The sequence below is a fragment of the Equus quagga genome, chromosome 2 (genome assembly GCF_021613505.1).
Source record: "Equus quagga isolate Etosha38 chromosome 2, UCLA_HA_Equagga_1.0, whole genome shotgun sequence".
Classification (NCBI taxonomy): Eukaryota; Metazoa; Chordata; class Mammalia; order Perissodactyla; family Equidae; genus Equus; species Equus quagga.
The window spans coordinates 144,916,916-144,934,228 of record NC_060268.1 but is presented as its reverse complement, the minus strand read 5'-3'; the positions used below and the strand labels follow the sequence as shown (position 1 = coordinate 144,934,228).

Here is a 17,313-nt window from a genome sequence, read left to right as displayed (position 1 = left end):
GAAACCATGGGTCTGCCTCACAGCCTGGAGTGACCCTCCTCTTCCCTCTTGTTCCATCGATGTATACATATGTATTCAATTATGTGTGCTAATTATGTCTCAAATTACAAATAAGATATGTTTTTCCTCTGTTACAGCTTATTTCTATAAAGGAGCAAAGAGAAGTTTTCTATATTTCTAAATTTAGAACAACTTATGTCAGGAGTTTGAAAAGTAAAAAGGAATAAAATGAAAAACCAGAACAATGTTTCTGTATACCTTTTAAAACTCCATGCCCATAATCTTTGTTGAGCCAGGCACTGTGCTAAGTGTTTTGCATGTTTTATTGCATTTCATCTTCACAAAAACTCTGTGAGGTAAATGTGATTATCCCCATTATATAGGTGAGGAAACTAAAGCTTGGAGAAATTAAGTAAAACCATGACTTCAAGCTGAACTTTGTGTCTAAAAAATCTTTATCCTGAAGATCTTAATAAAAAATCCCCACAAAGACTTATCTCTTGCCCCACCACCCACTCTAGAATACATTGAGATTGATTGATACCTGGAAACTAAACTCTTCTTTTTCATATTCTTCCCCAACCTATACTTTCTGCCATTTGTACGTTGAAAATACCAGTGGCTTTTAAAATTCATTTCCTAAAGATGAAATTATAACATCAAATGTGTTATTTGAAATTTCAGTTGCTCCCCTTACCGCCTTCCCAGATTTGAGTGAGCCAAATTCTCAGCACATGCCTCTACCACCAGGCCCAGCAGTCCGCTCCCGCCACTGCCACCAGCAGCCCACCATTGAGAATCCTGGAAATGAAAGGACCTTGGAAATCTAGTTCTCCCACCATCACTCACATGACAAATGATGTTCACTCTCATGGCACACTTCATGAGGATTACTCAAGTTATTAGGAATTCCAAGAGGCCCAGCATTCTCTCATGCTTGAGATCACATATATCAAAATACATGTAACCAAGAGTAATGTTATTTTCAGAATATACTTGAATCCAACTTAATATTCTTTAAAAATCAAAATATTCTCAATCTTGGGTATATTAATTTAACTATTGTTAGTTATACATGATTTTCCAAAAAGCTGTGACACTGTGAATTATTTTTCCATTTCAGCGCATGCATTGAGTATCTATGGTATGTCAACTACTGTTCTAGGTAGTAGCAGAGCTGAAACTAGACCAAGGCATTCTTAAACAATGTAGTTCTTTTTCTCACCATACTACAAACTAGCTCATTGTGTTTAAGCTCAAAAGTGGGATGTAGGTTAAAGCCCTAAAATCTAGAGGAAACTCAAGAATTAGAAAGCTCAGATGAAGAGAAGTGTTTTCATCACATTGGCCCTGTGGATGACTAGTTTTAGTCTCTTCTTTGAGAACCATGAATTTCTACTCTAGTTACAGCATGGAGTGGCTAGGGAAGCATAAGCTTTACTTCTCAAATTGTCACTGCCACCTGGACCTCCATTTTATAGACTCATAGAAAATTAAAGCTGAAAGGGGTCTTATGAGAATGGTCTTTTCTAACCCCTTTACTTAAGTATGAAGAAACTGAGGCCCAGAAGGAGTTTTTCTCATATTTATTTGGTCAAGCTTTCTGAAGAAACTGGTAAAATCTAATTACTGGAGATGTAAAGTAAGATTAGGGACAGCCAGGAGAAGAGGAGACGAAAGAAAGGAACAAGCACACATTTGCCAAACATAGTACTAAATGCTTCACACATGTAGGATAGGGACAGCTAAGCCAGAAAAAGAGAATTTATTGGTATTGTTCCTGAAAAATACAGGAGTATAGCTGCAGGCGTGTCTGGATTGATTCAGTCAACATCATGAGGACTTCATTTCTGTCCATTTCTTGACTCTACCTTCTGCTGTGTTGGATTCATTCATAGTACCAAGCATTTCAGTGCCAAGAGTGGCCAAAAAAGAGCACATTTCCCCAAAAGCTTAACGCTAGCCCTAGAACTGAATCTCCTTGACCTGGTTGACCTGGCTTGAGTTACGTACCCATTTCTGAACCAATCACTGTGACCAGAGGAATGGATTAACTGATTAGTTTAACCTAGGTCACCTTTATCAGGGCTGAAAGTGGGGGAGGGTTGATCCCCTAAAACAAAATTTGGATACTGTTGCCATAGAAGAGCCAGTGGATGCTGAGCAAATGATGACTAGTACACAGACATTTGCTTGTCTCATCCTCATAACTAGCCTCAAGATCCATATTTAACTGTACTGTACCATGCCTTCTCTCTAAGGGATACTGGGTTTCTTGAATCTATTAAGTAGATTGCCAGGCAGAAGACCTTCACCATTTCTCTTCACAATTTTGGTTTGAGCCCCTTCATGAGATCCAAAGCCAATGAAGTAGGAAAAGAAATATTAAAATGAATTTGTGAAGGCAATGTGTATTTTTTTCTCCCTAGAGCTAGGATTACTCCCTGCCCAGCCCCCAGGCTCAGACCTGCCTGCTATCCCTTACTCCTATATAGGTCATCCCTTTCTGCTGATCACCTTGTCTATTATGAAGCCTTATCTATTTTGAAGATTTGACTCTAGGCCTTGATTCCTACATCTATTCCAATCTCAGGACTTGGGCATAATTTTCTCTCTAATGGCTAGAAAATTATCCCCAGTGGCCTAGCCCAACCCGTGTTTCCACCCTCCTGACCCCATCTCAAGGCCTCTAGCAGCCAGCACTCACAGGTATTGTGGAAATAGGCAATATGTTCTTTAGTATTCAAGTAGTTTAGTTTACTAGTCAGTATTATTTACTTTCTCAGCTGGCTGGAGAAAGCAGAACACACTCTTCTGTGAACAATTTTCCATTGTTTATTGGAAGATTATTTCCTGAATTTGTATACATTTGCTTATAGTGGAGCTATGGGGAAACATCTTCTGAAATTGGAAGTATGAACTTTAGGGGAATTCTCATTTTATTTTCAACTCATCGTGTGGGGTTTTACACACTTGTTTATATTTAACTAAATGCCTATCAGAATGGTTATCTTATACAGAATTGTTTAGAGGATGTCTGTATATCTTGTTAAACATAAGAAATCCAAGCATATGTAGCCTGGGATAACAAGGATTACAAACATCCATGTGTATCAGTTTTAAAACTTCCCTTCCTAGCCTCTATTTAAAATAGCAAATGCATGCATCCATAGATATATTAGTACTCACAGGCCTACAATAAACAAGTCAAAGACCAAAAGAAGAGGACTAATAGGTATGTTAGTTTTTTTAAAAGCTAGTGCTTCCAACTCAATGACAGAGAAGTTTCTTAGGGTCACATATGGAACCAGAGCTATAATTGTTCAGCTGTGAGCATTCAGTGCTGTCAAATTCTAAATGTGCTGTTGCTTTGTCCAGTGGAGCTGACCCTGTTTATTCAATAGATGGAGGAAAGCTTGCTCTACCCATCCATACCTGCCAGATGCAGACAAATAACAGAACTGTTATTTCATTCATTCATCTGTTCATGCAAGTATTCAACACATATCGATTCTTACCATGTGCCAGACACTGAGGTAGGTATTAGAAATATAAAATAATCAAGACGGGATCCATAGTTCAGGTAGCTTTCAGTCTAGAGGGAAGACAGACAAGTAAATAGAAAATTAAAACCCAATATATAAATACTGTGATTCTGCAATGCACTTTCCTTCCATGATGCACCATTTTCTGAACTTTAGATTCCCCATCAGTGAAGTCGAAGGTAAGTGTGACAGAACAATAAAGCCACAGTAACTCTAATCCTCTGACGTGGAGTCAGCCCTGATAGGTAGGTTTTCCAAATAACACTAGATTAGCACTTACTGTGTGCCAAACCGTGAACTGCTCACTCTACATGGATTTAATCTACACAGTGATCCTAAAGTTGGCACTGTTGTTGCCAGAAGGACCAAAAAAAGGCAAATCACTGGAAAAGAATATGCAAATTGTGTTTGTATCTGAAAATACTACTCATAACTAACTCATAAGTAGCTAACTAAAACCTAAAAATAAGATAAGGTACATTTTAACCTAGCGGATTAGCCAAAATTACCCAGTGCTGGTAAGAGTACGGAGAAACCAGAGCTCTCGTATGCTCTTGGGGGGAGTGAAATTTTGGAGGACTATTAAGCTATATCTGAAATAATTTTAAATGTGCTTACTCTCTGACTCAGCAATTCTATTTCCAGGAATTTATTCTAGAGATAGTGTCACATAAGTGCAACAAAGATCTGCAAATAAATGTGCTCATTACAGCATGACTTGTTACAGCAGCAAACTGGAAAAAATGAAATATCCGGCCAAGGCAGACTGACTAAGAAACCGTGGTAATTCCATGCTATTAAATTAAGTAGGGCCTCATGAACTGACAGAAAGCTATCCAAGATATGTTAAATGAACAAAAGCAAGTTAAAGAACAATAGCTAGAGAAAGATTGTATTTCCGTTTTAAAGAGGAGAGTAGGTATGCGGGCTCAGGCTCCTGTGTAGAAAATTTCTGGAAGGATACCTGGGAGACTGTTGACAGTCATTACCCTGATGACTGGGACTGTCAGACCTAAGATAGAAGTGATACTTTTCTTTATTTTTCACTGTATACCCTTTCACACTTTGAGTAGCCTTTTTTCCCTACAATTTTGTAATTTACGTAAAAGTAGTTTTAAAACACCAAAAATAATTTCACACTCTCTTTCCTTTAAAGAATCCCACTGCATAATCACGTACTCTGAGAAGAGCTATTTAATTTAAAACAGTCATTTCAAAAATATATTTGTCCAAAGAATTTCGTTGTTGTTGTTTTGCCTAATCACGATTAATATGTCATGGGACACCCTGTGGGCAACACGGACCTAAGGAATCAGAGAAGCACTATGATCGGCCTCAAGTCAAACAGCCAGGAGTGAGGAGAGGACATTTCTGACATGAGATCCAAATTCAACTGATGCCCCTCAAAAACTGACTGTGCAGTCAGGATGGAGAAAGGGATCTGATTCATTCATCCTAAATAAAGCATATTTTGTTCCTTAGGGGGTAAAAAAGAATAGCACTCTAGGATTTCCTGTAAATCTTAGGTAGTATATCACAGTTTCCTAGGAAGAGATAGACACTACCTTCGACAGGAAGGGAAAAAAAGACTTTTAAACTTGAGTCGTATTTCCTGTCATTTAAAAGAGTTTCGTTTCACCCTATCATTTCCTTCTTCTTAATAGATATTTTACCTTTAAAAAGGGAAGTAGGAGCTTGTCAGGTAATTTTGGTATCTAGTTGCTGACAAGAATACAATTTCCCCATTCATTTCTCTTTTGAATCTTTTTCAGGTCAATTACCCTCTTCTGTCAGTTCTCTAGATACTGTTCTCTTACATCTCCCAAATGAGGCTGTTCATTCAAACTTCTTCAATGATTTTAATTGGATATTTAAAGCAATTGCTATTATCAATTAGTACAGTCCCCTACCTCCAGGGAGATAATAAGGAAGCAAATAAAACAACTATTTCTCCTCAAAGATGACAGGATAAAAATGAAATAAGTAAAGGGGAGGGCTGTGATTAAAACCATCTTTTCTCTGTGCCTGGCCCATGCTGTCATTTCAGAAGTTTACACTTCTAGAACCTTACTTTTCAGTTAAAAGCCTAAAATTGTGTTTAATGAATGTAAATACTATAGAAGTAACTGCTGCAGATAAAGCTGGAGGTAATGAAGTTGCCCAGGACGTGAGTAGGGCTCTCATAGATGAATTTTGGCCTCTGTAACCTATACCTAAGTTTATTAAAAAGCAACTAAAATCTGCAGGTGGTCCCTCTGAACAGTGAGGCCTAGTTCCTGATTCTGGGCCAGTGGTAGACACACAGAACAGCAGACATGCTGCCAATGAGTTGGAATGCCAAATGGAAGAGTACTATATGCTTGTTTGGGTTGGCTCTGCTAGGAAGGCGAGGAAGGGGAGAGAGACATCAGGAGCATGTATCTTTCCATTTCAGTCTCCCTTTCCCCTCCCTACTCTTCTTCCTTTGCTTTTCCCTACTATTCTTTCATCATCAAGGGTGAGTTAGATTTTTTTGTTGGACTTACTGATGTGATTGGCTTACTCTCCATTACATTTGCTGCTGGGCCCTGAAGCCATTTGAAAGAGTAAATTGTAATAAGAGCTTTCATGGCTAGAGGGCAAGGATAATTGAGCCAGTTCCCCACGGAGTGAGGAGAGGGAAACTTACCAGCAATTTCCACTGCCAGGAGGAAGGAGACGTGAGAACTGACCACCCCCGAGCTGTATGGCTCTCAACTCCTTGTCCAGTTCCTCTATTCACATGAATCTGTCTGTTTCCTGAACTTCATGTGCACACACTGCTGATACCATACCATTTAGTAGATAACAGTTCTCTAATTGTTTTGTCTGCGTGTCATCTCCCCTACTATGATGTAAGCTTCTGAACGGCCTCAGTTTCTCACAGTACCAAATACTGCACTAGACACCCACATGCTCATTTGATTGAATCAGTAATTAAAGAAACATTTTACCCATTTCTTGATGCCCTTGGTCTGCAACTGTAGTGTCTGTCACTCCTTAAGTTTCTTTAGTCTTCTACTTCCCTGTCAGAGATGGAATCTAGAACTGGCCTTAAGGGAACGAAATCTCTGCCCCTTGATAGATAAATGAAGTTTATCAGATGGAAAAGGTCTTTGAGGTATTTGCATGTGAATAAGGGTATCCCAGTGGGTTTGAGCTTGCTGCGTTATCAAGAATGTATATATCTCATGTAGTGACAGAAGTAGGAAATCAGATACGGTGACAAATTTGGGTCAGAAGTGCAAGGGTAATATTCTAAGTTAATTTTGGCCATATATCCAATTTTCTAGGACAATATAAGAAATGCATTCTTCCTCCATTGTTTTGTTAAGTTTTCTTATCCTATACTAAATACTTAATATATTTTAGGATTTTTTCCAGAGAGATCAATTCTGATTTATTGACCATTATTGTTAGTCAGTACCAGACTGTTTTAATTGCTGTGGCTTTACAGTGCATTTTTAAATATAAAGCAAAGTAAGTTTCCACTCACTGATATTTTTTTGAGAAAAAAATTTAAATATTCTCATTGCCTTAGTTTTTCCTTTAGAATCATTTTGTCAAATTCAAAAAAACTCTTGTAGAACTAATTAAGACATTTTTCTTACTAGTTATTGCTGGTATATAAGGTAATCAATTTAATATCATACATTTTTTAAATTAATTTGATGGATTTTATATTGGTTCACTATTATTTTAAATCATATGATTTTTTCTTCTTCCTGATAATTATAGTTCTTATTTCTATTTTTTATCTTAATGCACTGACCAGAGCAATGTTAAATACCATTGGTATTACTGAACACCCTTTGTTTATGCTTATTTTACTGTGCTAACCCATATTATTTCATTGTGAAGTATGATATAAACCATCAGCTTAATAAAGATATTCTATGTCATTTTGAGAAAGTCACCTTTTTTAATATTGTATCTTTTTTCCATGAATTGATATTAAATATGAATGGATGCTTTTTAAATATATATTGAGGTTATCATGTTTTTCTTAATTGTACCTATTAATATGCAAATATATACCTATTAATCTTAATAAAGAATGGTCTATAGTTTGATGTGTGTGTTTAAATGTATAAATGTGATGTGTGTGTCTAAAATGAATATACACTAGCTTGACAATTTGTAAAAAATCACAAGTAAAGCAACCAGGTCCTTAAGTCTTTTTTCTTTTTTTTTAATTAACGTATTTAACGTATTAAATAACGTAGTGTATTTTGGTTTATACTGATATCTTTTATGTTAATTTTGATAACTTATTTTCCAAGAAAACTCACCTTGTTTCTTTAAGATTTAAAGTTTATTAGCATGGACACGTACACTTTTATGGCATTAAAGAACTTCTCTGTATCTGATATATCTTATCTGGCAGAGGAAGACAATGGGGATGCTTTTCTGTCTTTAAGTGGAGTAGAAAAAATGAAAAAGAAATAAAATATCTTCCCTGAGATGCCAAACCACATATCCACCCTCAGGCAGATTTGGTGCCAGAATTCATTCCACCAGTATATTTTAAAAATTTAGTTAAAGTAGTCCTGGGCATTGTTGCCCCCAAGGCATCTGGCAGAAACAAAAGTAAATTTCCAAAGGAACACTCTTTAAACTCAGACCTTAAAGAATTTCTCAGATAAAATTCCTAGGAACACAGCTCACAATAGAAAAAAGAAAATGACAAAACACACAAGGAAACACAACATCATGAGCAACAGCCATTCAAAACAACAAAAAGCAGAATCAAACTCAAAGACTACAGATTTTGAAATGACCAAACACACAATATACTATATTGAACATGTTTAAAGAAAAACAAGAGAGTACTGTCAGTATAACCAGGGAGAAAGAAGCTATCAAAATTGATCATGCAGATTTGAAAAATAGTATTTTCACAAGTGAACAATAAAATAACTTAAACTCAAAGTTCAAAGGAGAAATTGAACACCAGAATAAGCACAGATGTAGGGAGAATGGTGAGATGAAAGATAAATTAGAAGAAATTACATAGAATCTAGCATAGAGAGACAGAAATGGAAAATATTAAAAAGACATCAAGGCACATGAAGATAGAAGGAGAATATGTACCATGTCTCTAATTAGAATTCCATGAAAACAGAATGGAAAAAATGAGAAGAAACTACTGGCTGAATGATTTCCAAAATTAATGACACAAATGAGTCTTCAGATTCAGAAAACCCAGTGAAGTCAAAGAAGGTAAACAAAAAGAAACTCAAAGCTCAGGATATCCAAGCAAAACTGCAGAACGCCGAAGGCAAAGAGAAAACAATTGAAGCATCCAGATATATAAGAAAACTGCTTGCAAAGGACCTACTATCATATTAAGACTTGACTTCTTGGGGCTGGCCTGGTGGAGCAGCGGTTAAGTGTGCACGTTCCTCTTCTCAGCGGCCCGAGGTTCACTGGTTGGGATCCTGGGTGTGGACATGGCACCGCTTGGCAAGCCATGCTGTGGCAGGCATCCCACATATAAAGTTGAGCAAGATGGGCATGGATGTTAGCTCAGGGCCAGTCTTCCTCAGCAAAAATAAGAGGATTGGTGGCAGATGTTAGCTCAGGGCTAATCTTCCTCAAAAAAAAAAAAAGACTTGCCTTCTTAACAGCATTAATAAAAGCTAACCTAGATTGGAATTATTTCTTTAAAATGCTGAGAGAAGATATTTTCAATCTATTACTATATACCAAGGAAAACTATCTTTCACGAATAAGGGTGAAATAAGACATTTTTAGAAAAACAAAAACTGAGAAAACTTACCTTCAACAGAACCTCATTAAGGAACTTCAAAAGAAGAAACTTTTGGAAAAAGAAAATGACCCTGGAGAGAAGATGTGAGACCCACAAAGGAAGCTGTGAATAAACAAACATTGACTGTATTAAACAAAACTAAAGAAATAAATCTTGGACAACAAAAGCATATAAAATCAGAGCTGAAATATTCTTAGGTTCTTATGTTATTTAGGATAAGGATAAAGATATTAACTTTTGACTTTAATATGGGTGGTTAAATCTATGGGTAATCACTAAAAATAAAAATAAACTATATAACTTCCAAACTAATAAAGAGGAAGAATGGAATAAGGGGTAAAAATGGTTTAATCAAAAAGAAGGCAAAAGTAAAAAAAATTTAAAAAAAAAGAAATGTTGAAAAAGTGGAACAAATATAAAGCAGAAAGTAAACTTTAAGGGTAAAGGCATTTCTAGATGTAAAGATGTTCACAACATATTGTTAAAAGGCATCAGGAAAGTGAAAGCAGGGACTCAGACATTTGTACATCTATGTTCATAGCAGCATTACTCACAATTTGATTACAATACAGTAGTCAAATTCAGAGACAGAAATAGAATGAACCTAGAGTAGGCAAATTTAGAGGCAGAAATGGTGGTTGCTAGGGCCTGGGGAAGGGGGAAGTGAGGGGTCAGTGTTTAATGGGTATGGAGTTTGAGTTTGGGAAGATAAAGTTCCGGAGATGGATGGCAGTGATGGTTACAGAACAATGTGAATGTACTTAATGCCAGAAAACTTAAAATAGGTTAAAATGGTAAATTTTAGGTTATGTCTCTTTTCTCTCAGTAAAAAAACCCAAAAAACAAAAAGCCTGCTGTGTCTATACCCAGGAATAATCTGCCACTGTTTCTGGGGTATTAATATAACAATTAACCTTAATATTTTAAGAGAAGTCAACTCTGTTATCTCTTTCTAAAGTTGCTCTTACTACAGTGTAGAGGTCAAAACAACATTATCAAGGAATGCCTTACGTTTGTGTAGCACTTTATATTTGAAGAAAGGCTTTTATGTGTCCTAACTCATTTAATCCTCATGACACCTTATAACATAAGTAGCCTTACTCCGTTTCAATTGATGGAAGAAAGTGAAGCCTGAGAAATTTAGTTGTCCAGGACCACAGAGCTAGTAGGATGCAAAGGTCCAAATACTTTTCTTCTGACTAAAGCTGTTGATCTCCCGATGTACAGAAATGTTGTCTACTTACTAATGAACTTTACACTTAAAATGCCAAAAGCAAAGTGCTATGCTTGTTAAACTGAATAAAGAAAAGAAAGAGAAAGGTAACATCATTACCTTCTCAGTGACCAAGGAATAATGATTATACTGAATTTATGCTCTGAATCCTATTAACGTATTTGTGGCGTTTTATAGAGCTCTATTTCCAAACCTTGGTCACATTTAAACTCTGGTTGGCTGTTTGTATTTTTGGACTTTAGCTTCTAAAAATACCCTTTAATTTGGGGTTTGGGGGAGCTTTCCCTTAAAACTCATCGTTTTAGGTTGCAGCTATTCAAATTTTAACCTAAATTCTCCAAAAAAAATGTTGTTTGATTCCAATAAAAACAAGTAGCCAGGTTTTTCTGTCATTGTTATGCAAGAACTGTTTCATTTTGGGTCTTAAATTTCCTTTTTTATTGCTCTCCTAGGAGTGGATGGCTAATGTAAATGGGAGAAACCTGGCAAGGCACCATCCCCACTCTCAGTCATTTTACGAGTTCTCTCTAGAACAAATGGCTGGGTCACTGCAACCTGATTCTTAGCACGCAGCTAGCATTCATTTTCCTTTGAAGCTTGCCATAGATAAGTCAACTCATAACTCCAACTCTCCTGCTTCAGAATGCTTCCCCAGTAGCTTTCTCTGTCTCTGGGAAGATTGGGTACCTCATGGAAGAGTGGTGGCTTTGACAACCCCTTGCTGTGGACAAGCCTCCCCAAATTTATTAACTGATAACATAAATAACACTCCCTGAGGCAATATGAATAGGTTTCTCACTGTGATGGTATTCAGTGAAAGAATTTGAGATTTGGCACTCCTTGGTCCTTCCCTCTGTGTGGTACCTGTAAAGTCTACACTGACGGGTTAAACATTGAATGTTCAAAGAGATGGTCCATCTATTTTCTCTTTCAAGTTGTTCCAGCCACTGTGAGGTGAAAACGGTGGACAATTTCCTTACCGTTGCATTTACTGCACAGCTTCTGAAGTCAGATCTCCCACCTTTTACATATAAAAATGTTTGGAAGCACTCCACTTTAAAAATTCGCAGCATTTTGGGACTCTCTTCTCTGATATTTTGCTGTAAAGTTCATAAGCCAGAGTTCTCTGAGCAGAGTGCAATGGAAAAATGAAGTACTTTTACAAAATATAACTCACAGCTATCATTTGGGCAATGCCAGGGAAACTTTTCCCTTGTATATATCTGATTTATTGCTTCTGTTCCCATAGCTTACATTTATTAAGAACTTACTCTGTGCCAGAAACTGTGCTGAGCACTTCACATGTTTTGTGTTATTTAATCCACACCACAGACCTATGTAAAAGGAGCTAACTTATTCTCATTTTATGCGTGCACCCACAGACACACACACACACACACACATAAAGAGCTTAAGTGAGCACATAGCAAATAAGTGGCTTATGTTGTTCAACTCTTTTTTTCTGTGTAAAGTTGTACAAACCTACCTCAAAGAGATAGTGGTCTTACTCTTTACAATCTCAAATTAAAGAATTTTCAGAATTAGGCTTGCCAGCCCCGTCAGTACCTTATACACTTTAATATTTTCCTCTTTCAACTTTCATATTATTTCGTATACTTCACATCTATTACTATTTTTCCTCAACTTTCTCTTCTGCATGATTTAAATGAATAATAACAACAGGCAAACTCTCATTATCATTTCTTACAAGATTGTATTTCTAATGCCCCAGTCACTTTGCTTTCAACTTCAAACTTTATTTGACTTTCTCATATTCTACTAAAGAATGAAAGATACGAAGCAGACACTCATCATTTGTAATTGTGAAAATACAGAAAAAAAATTCAATGGCAAATAAAAATGGAAAGTAGCTCCATGTTATGAATGAGGCAGATTTTTGTTTTTAATGCCACTTAAAATATAAAGAATATTATGAGGTCAAGCCTGTTTTTAGAGAGAAGCTTGATTTTTTTTTAAAGCGGTGAAGATATTTTATTCTGGCATTTGTATAATTTCAACAAAATATTTTTGCAATCTATTTAACATAAAATCAATAAGTATTTACTGAACATCTATTTTGTTTTCACAACTTAAGGAGAATATAGACTGTGTATAAGAAATGGCTCCTGCCATGAATTGCTTATAGTTTAGTGGATGAGAGAAGATGAACATCTCCAATAAATTTAATTATACCCAAGGCAGTACATATTGGTGTTCTTCTTACCCTTCCTTCCAGTTCTTTCTCAAGACCTGAAAAATCGTTCTCTAAAACAAATCTTGAATCCGTCCTCCTCTTTAGGGAAGCTTTATTTTGAATTTCAGAAATAGCCTCATTTTATACTTCAAAGACTAGAACCTGTTTTTCCTCCGTTTATTGGACTATTATCTGATTATTGTGATCAGTTCTTAAATCTGGATTGAAATGCTGAGAGACACTTCCATGTTACCCCCTTTAAGATGAGTCTTTATGTTCCTCTTCCACCAGAGTCATCGGAAATCGGGCCTTCCCTTGTGGTTCACACGACTGTTCCATTTGGAGTTACACACTTGGAGCACAGCACTGAGGATGTGCAGGAGTTAATCTTCCAGCAGCTGGAAGACATTTTGCCAGGTTTGCCTCCACCAGTTGCTACCAAATGCCAGAAATGGAGACATTCACAGGTAATCAGAGAATCCAGTGGTATGAGTACAGTTTTCTTAATAAGTCAGCAGAATTGGCTTTACTTTTTCTCATCCTTTGTCACTCTCTAAAGGAAATTAACAGTATGATCTTTAGAGCAAATACACGTTTGCCCAATGCGTAAGTGTAAACTTCTACAGGTTTTATTGTCCCGTTATTTCTCAATAAAAGATATATGCAATTTTCCCCAATGTTCTGTTCAAATTCTTGCCTCGTAAGACTTACACACCCTGAAAATCTGGGGTTTCCTATGCAGGAAAGCAGGTTATATATCAAAATGCAGCTGTTTCTCTGGGGTTTTCTAAATCAGTACTGTGGTTATATAGAAACCACTCTAACCTCTCAAATTTTTGCTATATGTCAAATTAACCTTGTAAGTGTATTTTGCTACCACAATTTTCATTTGTATTAAGTTCCCACTTTGGTTTTGACTGCTGCCAGCAGAGCTCTTTGGGGGACGAAGATGAATACCTGTATGGAGCAGCTAGTTGAGCTGTTTTCAGGGTTGGATGAACCTGGTGATCACTCTACTAGTTCAAACTTAAAGCTCTTTACACTAAGTTAATGTTGACTTTTCTGAAAATCTCTGCATATTCCAACAGAAGTTTGAGTGTTTGTAGAAAAAGCCTTTTGATCTGTAAACTCAGTTGTGAAGTCATTTGGGGACAATGAAGTAAAGGGCAGAAGGAGGAAAGAAGCAATGAGTTGTCTGTTTTTTCCCTAACATTTCTGGGTCCATTGATTAGCTGATTTATCAGCACCATTGGTTACCCAAGCTGTGAAGCCTTTAGAGAAAGTGATGTGAGAAATCGCAGCAGATTTTGTGTATTTAAAGGGCTTTCCAAAATCAGAGGAAATGGTAAATTACTTCCTAAAATATTACAGCAGGTCTATCTGTTTACTCATATCTTCTCAAGTTAAATTATACAGTGAACCTTTGGGGGAAAATATTTACTTAAACATGTCATGGTCACTTTAGAAGACTTGACTTTTTCCTTTTAAAAGCATTGAAAAATCTCAATAGCTAGTGTCTTGAAGTGATATTTAACTCAATTTTAGTTTGGCTTGAAAAAGAAGACAGGCAAATAATCTTGTTGATATAATTTGAAGCTGGATATATTACACAGCAAGTCACTTCGCAATTTATAAATATTCCTTTAAAAGAAACAATGGCTTGTGTGTTTCTTCTTGTGATTTCCTTAAAACAATTTATTAATAAACTGAAAAAATGGCTTAAAATCTAGTTATTTCTTAAAATTTTTTGTGTTAATAGAAACAGATTTGGCCTAACCACAAAATTGCCTACTCAAAGTTGTGCCATATCACAAAATTTAATAAAAAATCCTTGAACACAAAGTACATTCAAACCCTAACAATGATTTTTATTACAATTTAGATGTTCTCTCTTGAAATTATCCCAGTACATATACAGCTCTGTAGTCATGAAATCTACATTAGCTGCAAAGCCTAAAAGGCAATAAGTTGTCATTCAAACTTAGAAGTTTGCATTTTCCACTATTCATACACTTCTCATAGTACCTTGAGCATCATTCTACAGACCATAGCATTGTCATTTATGGCAAAGATCAGACCTATGTTGTGAGATTGATAGGTATGTAGATAGATAGATAAATAATCTCCCACATCACCTTAGAAAAAGAAATAATTAATGACAGGTCTAGAGACTTAATAGCATCTAATTAGTTTTCAATTATTATTCCCAAGAGAAATTTCTCCAGTGCTTTTAAAAGGTCCATTTTAACCTTTGAAATGTGACGTAATATATGTACCCCTCTTTTCTTGCCATCCCAGCACACATGATCTACCTTCAATGAATTCATAGATGTTTGTGTATGAATATGATCTAATGTAGCTCTTAAACTGAAGGGAAGTATGGTGTAGAAACAGGGACAAAAAGGAAAGAAGAACAGCCAACTGATTTTGAAATTGCCCTCATTTCTGAGTAGAGGTACAGTCTCCTTGCATGGGAAATCCCACCCATGTTTTCTTCCAGCCTGGGTCTCACCCTGTGATTCTTTTCTTTTCCTCCTTCCCCTACACTTCTCCTATTCTTCACACTCCACCCCCTTCCTTTTCTTCTCTATCTTTGACAAAGAAATGATAGGGCCCTTCAAACCTTCGTTTTACAAAATCCCAGATAGACCACTGAACTGGTGTCCCCTGCCCCAGGCAGTGGTGAGTGATGTGGATTCCCCATCCTAGACCCCTGTGGTTTGACTCTTTATCTCCATTCATTTTATTTTTCTCCCTTTTTCTCTTCTTTTGTGATCCCTACACTGCATCTTGGCACCCAGTGACTGTAGAGGGTAGGAAGAAGAAGAGAAAGAGAGATAGCAATGATGAGTAATGATCAGCACCATAGTGTGGCCAGCCTGGAGCTGGGCAATTCAAAGACGTGATCTCATTTAATATCTAAGGCAGCCTTATGAGGTTGCTCGTTTTAACCCACTACAGCGATGAGAAAAACAAAGGCTCAAAAACATGAAATAAATTCCCTAAAGTCCCATAACTAGTAATGACAAAACCAGTCTACCTGCCTCTTGAGTCCTTCCGTCCTTTTCACTCACTTCTGTTTCCTATGGCTGCCGTAGCAAGTTACCACAAGTTCGGTAGCTTTAAAACAACATAAACATATTATCTTAAAGTTCTGGAGGTCAGAAGTTCAAGATGGCTCTCACTAGGCTAAAATCAAAGTGTTGGCAGGGCTGTGTTTCTTTCTGTAAGCTCTAGGAGAGAATCCACTTTTCTTTTTGCCTTCTACATCTTCTGGAAGCTGCCAACACTCGTTGACTTGAAGCCCCTTCCTCCATCTTCAGAGCCAGCAACAGCCAGTCAAGTTCTTCTCATTTTGCATCACTCTGACCTTTTCTTCTGCCTCGCTCTTCCTTTCAGGACCCTTGTGATTACATTGGGTCCACCTGGATAATGCAGCGTAATCTCTCCATCTCAGGTTCAACTGATTAGCAACATTAATTCCAACTGCAACCTCAATTCTCCCTTGGCATGTAACATAACCTTTACAGGGTCTGCGCATTAGAATGTGGACATCCTTGGGCAGGAGGGAGGGAGCATGATTTCTGCCTATATACCCTTCTTTTCCCCAGAACTCCTTGGTAACCTTTATGAGGCAGTATCTCCTACTCCCCTCATAAAACCTCTGGGGAGAGCATCAGCCTTTTAAGGCTCAAGCCGCTTTAAGGAAGTGGCTACTATCTGAATGATATTCTTACTCAGAATATCTTTTGATAAGGGAGTCTTTTGTGTGGGGACAGTTTCTTGTTTCCCTGATGTTGCTCTCCCTTGCCTAGTGCTGCCTCTAAAGTCATGTATCCACATTGGAAGCAGGGGGTTGAAAGATGTTTGTTCATTTATTCATTTGGTTGCTCATTTATTCAATAGGCATTTAACAAATGCCTACAACATGCCTAGTACTCTACTCATGGGACCCTAGAGACTAATATTTACTGAAGGCCTTCTCCAAAGACACTAAATTGAATTTTTTTGTCTTGAGTAAGATAATTGTGCTTTCTTGTGGGTGCTGCTCTTAAATGAGGAAAGAGCTAGATGAAGAAAGAAGGCGTGTTTGAAAGACTTGGGAGCTGCTCTGCGCCTCCCTTTTGGGGTTTGAATAAAACACTTGAGTAGGTGGTTCAAACAAACTTAGCAAAGCAATGGCATATTTTTCATGGTTCTCAGTTCCTCCCTTTTGCAGCTATTTGCCCTCCATAATTTAAATGTTTATCCAGTTAATATAAATTGATGCCTAGGCTGTGATGCCTTGAATTTAGGTTTCTGTAACAAGTATGATATATTAATCCTTTCAGCAGAAGAGTAATAACTAGAAATGCCTTTCCATGTACCTTGGCTAGGGACATTTAATCAGTTTGATAGCCCTAACACTCTCACCCCTACTATTTGCTGTGCTTTTCAGAGTCTATGATGATACCTTTCTCAAACCATAGTAAATGTCTGATTTGCTTGTAAGTTTAACTCTAATTTTCCCCTGTCTTTCTTCAGTTCCCGAAAATGTCAGTGGCCCTTT

General features: G+C 37.0%; 1 protein-coding gene across 1 annotated transcript in view; it reads left to right on the top strand.

Annotated features, from left to right (window-relative positions):
- The window catches only part of RNLS (renalase, FAD dependent amine oxidase), a 247,821-nt gene that overhangs the window by 211,597 nt on the left and 18,911 nt on the right, over window positions 1–17,313 (top strand). The window contains exon 6 of the mRNA XM_046654667.1: window positions 13,056–13,231. Coding sequence (XP_046510623.1) covers window positions 13,056–13,231 — 176 coding nt within the window. The remainder of the gene's footprint in view (window positions 1–13,055; window positions 13,232–17,313) is intronic.